General features: G+C 42.0%; 1 protein-coding gene across 1 annotated transcript in view; it reads right to left on the reverse strand.

Moving 5' to 3' along the window:
* The window catches only part of FBXW8 (F-box and WD repeat domain containing 8), a gene marked incomplete at its 5' end in the record, with an annotated part of 47952 nt that extends 39908 nt beyond the window's left edge, over positions 1-8044 (reverse strand). Inside the window, 3 exons of the mRNA XM_008938390.1 lie at positions 552-640; positions 1210-1374; positions 7940-8044. Coding sequence (XP_008936638.1) covers positions 552-640; positions 1210-1374; positions 7940-8044 — 359 coding nt within the window. The remainder of the gene's footprint in view (positions 1-551; positions 641-1209; positions 1375-7939) is intronic.
* Positions 8045-9024: the final 980 nt, after the last annotated feature.

The following is a 9024-nucleotide window of genomic DNA, read 5'->3' on the forward strand; positions in this document are numbered from 1 at the left end:
GCATTCTCTTCTCCAGGCTCAACAACCCCAACACTCCAGCCCTTACATCATCCTTCTGGCCTCCTTTGACATTTTCTTTCTGCCCTCCACCCCTATACTCTCTTTTAAATAAAAATGAAGAAAAGTAACAGTCCTTCTAAAGTTACCTGGCCACAGCACACAAAAATAAACTTGTGCTGAAGAAATTTTTATGAAAAAAAAAAAAGAGACTTTTTAGTCGATGTGTAAAATACTGAACATATTCTAAGCACTTCCACAGCAAAACAATAGATACAGTTCATCAGAAAGTCCCATGGTCTTTCCAGGGACTACAGGCAGATGAGACAGCTTTTTGAACAGTAGAATAAAAACCTGCCCTGCTGAAATGATGTGTAGATAACCATCACTGTCAGTCACTTTAAGATCAACCTACCTCACCCACAAAGGACCTGCAGTCAGCAAGTTTCATTCTGGCTGCCTCAAACGGGCCCTTCTTTAGAATTTGTCAAAAAGCAACACATGAGATGTCAAACAGCGGAGACCAAGTGAGCATTACAGAACCTCACACTCACCCAGCAACGACAACTCCATCCCAGGAGTGCACAGCACAGAGGACTTTTCCCAGCTCGTACTGCAGCTGGCTGACGGCACCGACGCGGTTCTGCGCGGGAACACGAGACACGGGGTTAGCACGGCAGGACTCTCATCCACCCAGGCCATCTGCTGCTCCATGGAGCTTTGCTGCTGCTGCCACTGGTGGCTTGCAGAGGGAGAAGGCACATCTATTTTATACCTGCTGCCCTGAATTTTTACGTATGGAAATGAAGGAGGGAGAAGTCATCGCTCTTCATTATCATTCAGAATCTTTAAACAACTATCACAACAACAACGAAATTCTAGCTTGCTTTTAGCCAGGATATGTGATGAGCAGGGGAAGGAGAATAATCTTAAAGGCTGATTCTCATTCTCAAGGGATGGTTGAAGTATAAACATCTCTCTTTCAGCAAAGTCTACGGAGCAGCACAGCAAACAGAAAGACTCACTCCCAAAACGATTAGGGGGGGAAAAAAGGGATTACAGCTCAGGCTAAGTCTCGTAAATCCTTCAGCACCTTTCCCCTTTCAACTGGCAAAAAGATGCTGCAATACAAAACCCCAACTTTTCGCTGTCACTTGCTTGAACCCATTTTTTCTACACCATCTGGATCCCATCAGAGAGATCCCCTTTTACCTTCCAGTTGGTTTTCAAAGTGCGCTCTCTGGCACGGCAGTCCTTGAGGGCGAGCTTCCAACAGGAACCATCAGAGATGCTCGTATCCAACAGGTATCCTTCCTGTTGGCACAACCTGTACCACAACACTTCATCTTCTGCAAGCACTTTCCACGTCCTGCTGACCTAGAAATCAAAAGTTTAGATGTATATTTATATATATAGCATAACACTGAAAGTAAAAAAGAGATTTCATATAAAATGATTTAAATAACATCTGAAACAAATGTAGATAAATCAACACAGGCCTGCATGAGACTAAATCTTATCTAAAGAAATACATTTGTTCAGCCATTATACTACTGAGAGTATAAAACCCCCAAAACTTTTAACAAAATAATTTGTTTTTCTGTGGATTCTTTTGAAAATAACTGAGTTTCTACTCCACTAGAACTTCATACAACGCAGACACTGGTGTTTAGTGGCCATGCTGCCAACCTGAAATATCAGTGTATTAGTAAATTTCGAAGGGAAAGGAAGAAAGAAAACAATTAAGACAGCATTGTAAGTTTAGAACAAAAATATGAACTTATTTTCATATTTGTAGCTAAGGAAAGCTCTTAGATCACAGCACTGTTATCCCTGAAGTCCTACTGACAATGCCTGATTAGGTATATGGCATTAGTCATTTATAACCTATTGTATTACAGTATGCATAAATAGGAATGAATTATTAAGTTTTTCAAGTAGCCTCAAGTTGCTGTCCATTTCAGAGAGAACAGCTTCATCATAATCAATTGTGGGCTCAGAATTAAAGATTCAAGAGGTAAGAGCCAACTTAAGTAGCATTTGTTCTCGGTAATTCTTAATTTAAAAAACCAGATGTAACCAATGAAAGCTGCTACAAGTGAAAGCAGCAATCAATTGTATACTGTTTCCTAAAAGATTAAAAAAAAAAAAAAACCTCGTCAGACTGAGATCATTTCTAGCAACTTACAATTAAGCATCTAATGTCCATTTCAAACCCCAAATCACACTAAGAATCTTGGTCTCCCACTGACAGAACTCCCACAGGACCATCTCTGTGTTCCCTTGGTGGTCATTCCCCCTTGACACACTGATCCAACACGGCCCAGGGAGGTGAAAGATGAACAATTACTTGTTCTCCATTGGATAGGATCAATCTCCTTTGTATTTTATCATTACCATGCACACTTTGCTTCAGACTTCTTAAACCCACAGCTTTCAAAGACAAAGGACAGCTTCACAAAATGATCTATCATGAGGCACACTGAGAGGACAAGATCCTTTTGGTTGCTGCAGATTTGCAAGGTGTCCAAGCAGAACACAAGCCACTGCAGCAGCACAGAGTGTGGTGAGGCTTACAGAGAGCTCAGGAAAACAACACCCTCCACCTTAAATCAACCTCACAGTCTGTAAGGTGACCTGTGAAATTTCACAGGTGATGACTTGGAGGAATGCCCCTTGATCTGCCAAGGCTGTCCAGTCAGGGCACCCCCAGCACCACAGGGAGGTAGCAGCTCAGGCCCAGGAAGCACCCATCAACGTGACTCTGTGTCTTACAGCACTCCTTGGGTTGCAGTAAGTGCAAAAGCATCTTACACACATGGTCCTGAACCTCCTTGTGTACTGTATGGTCCCCAAAGTGCAGGGCAGCGTGCTCTGCCATGAGCAGCACAGATCTCCCCTTCAGGAAGCTTCTGGCTTCTTATTTATGTTGCATTGCCTGTTGATCTCATGGCAAAGACTCACACCTATCATTACTGGTCTCAAAAAACATCATCCCAGCAGGAGGAAGTTCTTCACACTGAGGGGGGTGAGACACTGGCACGGGTTGCCCAGGGAAGTTATGGATGCTCCACCACTGATGGTGTTCAAAACCAGGTTGGGTGGGGCTTTGAGCAACCTGGTCCAGTGGAAGACATCCCTGTCTGTGGCATGGGGGGCTGGAACTAGATGAACTTTATGGTCCCTTCCAACCCAAACCATGCTATGATTGTATTAATCAGGAAGTTCACCTTAAGACATCTCTCATGATCTGCTTCTTACGAGGGGAAAAAAAAAAGGATAGTTTAATATGAGAGAAAAAAGGGAGGTGGACTAACTTGCACATAGCTTTTAAGACTTGATAGCTATACATGAGAGCAGCTCTTAAACAGGAATATCTAAGTCCAGCAGAGCTAATATTCCAGGTATTCATTAGAAGACCTCAATTCCAACTACCAGGCATACAATCCCCTTCCATCACCAGACAAAGAAAACCACCTGGATAGGACAATCACAATGCCTTAGAAATGACAGAAACAGCACTAAGACATCACCCCGATACAAAAAAAAGCAGCACCTCACACTTCTGTCCAGATAGGGACACAGAAGTTCAAAAGGACAAAATAAAAAAAAGGCAATCCAAATTTCAAGTCATCACAGTTTAGTGGGGAATTTGCTCTCAGTTTGATCTGAAAGTAAGACAAATGCATATATTGTTGCTCAAAGGAAAAAAAAAAAAAAAAACCAAAACCAAACCTAAAGCCACTGGCTTTTTGCTGACACACAAAAAAAGCAGCTGTTCTGCAGGAGTTGAGCACCCTGGCCAAGATGGGTTGACAGTAACAGCACCTCTGCCTCCCCCCTGGAAGAGCAGCACGTTTCTGCTGACACGGAGGGGACACGGGAATGCACAAGGAGGAGAAAACGAAGCCAAACCACCCCAACTTTTCTTTTTTTATTTTCTTAAAAGCAAGGCAAAGAAAAACACACACCTCTAGAGTCTGCCAAAATAGACAATATTGTACAGACCTTTCTAGTTTCAAGGTCTTAAAAGCATTTTATAAAGACAATAAAAAAAAAAAAAAGAAAGGAGGGGACTACATAAAATTTAGACTGCCTTTTCAACTTTCAGGAACAAACATTCAAAGAGAATCAAGATCCTATCCTATTATGATATTTTTAAATCAAATTACATTGAATCCTGCTGCTTTACAAGCATGAATTTCCAAAGGGTCCCTAACGCAGCCTTTTCTTAATGCACCAAAACTGGCATGACAATCCCTTGTAAAAGCCCCACTGAGCAAGCCTCAGCTGCAAGAAATCTCTAATAAAAGAGTCTCAAGCATTTTACTTTACAGCCCCACTGTGAGCTGCTGCATTAAAACCAGCCATTGGCTTGAAGTCAGCTTTATTAGATCTGCTTGACTTAGAGTTTCAGGTGAGGCCCCAAAAGCCAGAGCGTTATGGCTTTATTTATATGCACCCATACATTCCACGTGCTGGAGAGTGGTGGAGACATGCAAAGCTCTGATTAAACTATGAACATAATTATTTCCAAATCTACACTATGTGGAAACTCCAACAACGATCAATGACAACATCTTATGGAGCTGTTCATGGATTTATAGTCCTCAGTTCAATTTTGTCTTTAGTGTCCCTATTATCTTTTTACTACAGTTCTCAACTGTTCTCAGTAAAGAAACTTTGGCTTCCCCCTAGCTCCATGCAGAACAGTTTTATATCTTATAGTTCAGCAAGTAACAACGTTCTGAAGGACTTCAAAAGCTTTCACTGACATAGGTTTTGCTATTTGGGTTTGCCCTTGGGGTATTCTTACCCCCCTCACCAAAAAAAAAAAAATAAAAAAGAAACCCACCTCTTCCATCAAATCCTAAATTTCTTCTAATCCAATGTAAATCAACTGGCTCAAATCCTAATGAAGGTTTATTCAACCCTCTCCATCTGATAACTGTCTTTGTTTCATTAGGTTTATTTTCTTCCCTAGACACACAAAGACATAGTCAAGGTTCAGCTGAAGCCAGGGGCCTCAATGAGGAATCTCTGGACTTTCCACTCAGTACAATATGCAGCGCCAAGCACTCTTTAATCCAAAGCCATTCAGATGGAAGCCACACCAGGTGGAAGCTGCTCATCTTCTCAATTCACAGCCATAATGTTATTTTAAGTCTCATCCTGTGCCCAGAATGTCCTTACCCACCCGTTTCTCTGCTCTCTCTAAACTATGAGGGGGATGGGTGATTGCTTTTACCCATACACAACCTTGATGCAAAAGTATGCTCAAAAAAACCAGTGAGATCTTCTTTAACATATAAAAGCTGAACAGTTTGACAATTCCAGAAGCTCTAGAGGCAAGCATCTGAAATTGTTGATTTATGCAAGACCATTCTTAAATTCCTAGAAACCATCTCCCTTGTCCTACATACATACACAATTGCACTGTTGGTAAACACTTCTAACCCATCTCTGGATGAAAACACCAACAGTTCAAGGCAATTTCCAACTGAAATCAGAAATGAGACTGCCTTAGCACTGCCCAAATTCAGTACCTTCAGCACTGACTGTTCTCAAACCTGCTCATCACAGACATCACAGGAGTTGCTCATAGCACAGACTCTTCTTTCAATAGTCAGAACAGAACCAAAAGGTGCTCACAGGGCTGGCACAAAGCAGAAGGGAAATTCTGCCATTCCTCTGGATTGTTCTGATGATGTATTAAATCCTGGATATCCTTGTCCTTGAATCATAACCATGGGATTTCAACAGGGACTGGCCTGGATGCTACTGAGTATTGCACCACTACCATGAACCCACCAGAGCTCAGGTACTGATGACACCATTAATTTTACATGCAGCTTATGGTGTTTGGATTTCAAGTGCCAGACAGATAGTTTATGTTTTATCAAAGAAAAGCTGCAGGGAATAGGGAAGGGGGAAATATCAGGGTGAAATTAAAGTTCTCCAAAGCTGTCTGTGATATGATTAAATCTCAAAGAAGCTCTGTAGTCAGGCTACTTTACTGTTAGTCATTGACCAGTTTGGCTTAAAGAACTAAGCAAGCAGGTTTTCTCCAAAGGCACTCACAGAGTTCCTGATGCCAACTCCACTAACTGGCCCAATTTCCCTAAAATCCCACGGCGCCTTAATAAAAAAAAAATCTTTCTGTGATAACACCATAAAGCAGCAGGGCTTTCTATTTCACAGATGAGGGCTTCCTCCCCTTCAAAAACAAAACCACCAAGAGAAAAATGAAAATGGTATTTATTTTTATTGCTCTGCTTTTTATTTGAAGGCTCACAAAGCAGCCAGCTCCACACTGAAAGCATCAGATATTTGTCTCCTTTGGAAAGCCTTGTAGAACACAAGGTGTTTGCTCAGCTACCCGTCAGCTGCCACATCACACCAACTGACTCAGCCTGAGAACATGAAGGAGAAATGGGGAAAATTTTCCCAGTGTTAGAACACCTCTTATGAGGACAGCTTCAAGTTAAAAAACAAAGTGTGTGGGAAATCGAGTGCAGCTCAACCAGAGAGAAAAGGTACAGCCCTTCAACAGGCAATCTTTTTGCTATGTGGTAAATGCCTAAGGGGGGAAAAAGAAATAAACTAAGAGAGAGAAAGAATCACCTTAAAGTAATCCACTTCAAAAATGCAACTCTGCTCTATTCCATTGGATGTGGCCTTTACTGATCACAGCTCTACCTCAAGTGACAGAAACTTGAGCGTATCTGAAAGACCTACAGTCTTTGTGGACAGCACCAAAAAATATCTCCAAGGAATTTTCTCCTCTGCAATAGAAGACCTGCTAGAGGAATTCTTTTTCTTACAACAGTCCTTTTTCCTAAAAGGCTTTAGCAAGTCAAAGATTTAAGCAACAGCCATCTGTAGCTATTTAATGTTCAGCTTCAGCAGGTTGTAGTGTTAAAAGCCCCAGTTCATTTCAACACATGTGCCATCTGGATAATACCTGTGTCTGGTTTACCACCCACAACAAAGCTGTGTCCTGCCTGTCACCTCTCAGTCTTCACACGTGAAATGTTTCCTTCTCTCACAAACAGTCCAGGGCAAAGAATGGGTTTGGCTGGAGTTCTGTGAAGTTGCAGGACTTGCTTTGTACAGAGGTGTTCAACGAACACCAGCCTGAAACACCAAATCATGGCCATGGGAGAAGCTGGCAACAAACAGCCACAATATTTTACTCTGTTTCACAGGGTAATCAGCACATACCAATTAAATTTGCTTTGAAGACTCATTCAGGGAGGAGGTTCTTCACTCAGTGCATGAAAAAAAGCAGATGAAGAGGCTCCACAGTGAGGGCTGAACAATCCCCAGCACGGTCAGGTGTGTGTGAATGTTCCAGCTGGGAAAGCTACTTGAAGAGCCAGGCAGTTTACAACCACACTTAAAGGATGGACACTGTCTGAGTAGAGGCTGGTGAAAGCATTACCCTAAAGTATCGTCGCAGGAAGACAGAAACCCCCTGTGGGGTGGGAGCAGAGGAAATCAGTGTCATTTAAGAATTTAGCCTCACATTAAATGACTACAGAAAAAAAGGTTACTACCCCAATTTCTATGGTTCAAGTCACACGCTGAGAAGTGGGAGGACCAGCTCTCCTGCCATGCTCTTAGCACTGCAAAGTGCCCAGTTCTGAATACTGCAGCAAGACACTCCCTTGCTTCTGAACACACTCACTTGCCTCAAAAGATCTTTGCAAGCATTTAAAGCCACAAACAAGAAATGTTTTAACCCTACTCAACTGCAAACTATTAATCCAGCTCATTCACTATTATTTTTTTCAATATTCAGCTTTGTAAGTCAAAGCACAATCAGCTGAGCTAGCAGGGCTACCACTCATCTTCCCTGCATCAAGGTGCACAACTGTCTCTTGAATACTTCTCTCAATTTTACGTGCTGTCAGAGAAGCAAACTGTCAGCAGCACTTACCTGAGCACACCTTCCCAACTCAGCCTTGCCCAGGTACTGAAATATCTTCAGTGCCAGTTCGTAAGGCAGCTGGACATCAAAGAAAGGAACCTCATTTATTTCATTCTGAAAAGAAAAAAGAGAAAATGATTTGTTAGAGGCTACACACACTTAGTAGCAAAAGTTACCGTGGTGTGAAGAAAGGATGTTGTATCCTCAGTGCCATCACAGTTCCATAAAAAAGGCAGAATTCTGCCTCTCCTTCCCATACTGGCACAACATGAGCCAGCCCATGCTGGCATGAAGGCACCCAAGCTACTCTCTGTTCTCTCCCAGTCATATCAGGTACAGAATAGTAGAAAGCTAAGTGGAGCTAAAAATCAAACTGATGTAAGGCTTATCTTAGTCCAAGGGCAGAGAAAGGCAAGGCACAAGTTGTAGTGAAAATATTTGTCTAAGGTTTCAGCATCAAAAGGACCCAAGCAGTTGAGGACATATGCCCATCGTTCATCTCACTTACAGGATTTCAAACTAAGATGATGGAAAATGGACAAATATTTTTATATGAAACTGAACGCAGATGATGTTAGTCTGTCTTTCATTGGTAAAACAGAAATACCTTTTTAATACAAAATGTGCTGAAAGAGTTGCTGCTTTAACTGATTATCTCAAAAAAAATCCAAACCCAGAGAATCCATCAGTTTAATCTAACAGCTAAACACAGCACATAAAGAAATAAAAAAAAATAGGAAAAGCGTAACTACAGAATTGTTCAATCTTCTCCCTGCAGTTACCACATCAAGATTTGTCCTTTCCCTCACTTCTGCCTGGATATTCCAAACTTTATACTGTATAATAAAGGGCAAAATCAGCCCATTTTGACCATTTCTATGTCCCTCTTTCTGAAGTTTTGCTCACTATTGTTTTTGTCCTGGATTCTGTATCCCCCCAGTTGCTCCTGAACACTTCATCACCCTCCAGCAGCCCCCCCCCCACAAAACCAGCCTGCAGTTAAAACCCAGCTCCACTGTCTGCCAGCAGAAACTCCCACAGCTCCCGAATCAGGACCACCCCCTGCCTCTTTCTCTAGCCCTGATACTTGTGTT

This window comes from Merops nubicus, unplaced genomic scaffold (assembly GCF_000691845.1).
Source record: "Merops nubicus isolate BGI_N331 unplaced genomic scaffold, ASM69184v1 scaffold18244, whole genome shotgun sequence".
In the NCBI taxonomy this organism is placed as follows: domain Eukaryota; kingdom Metazoa; phylum Chordata; class Aves; order Coraciiformes; family Meropidae; genus Merops; species Merops nubicus.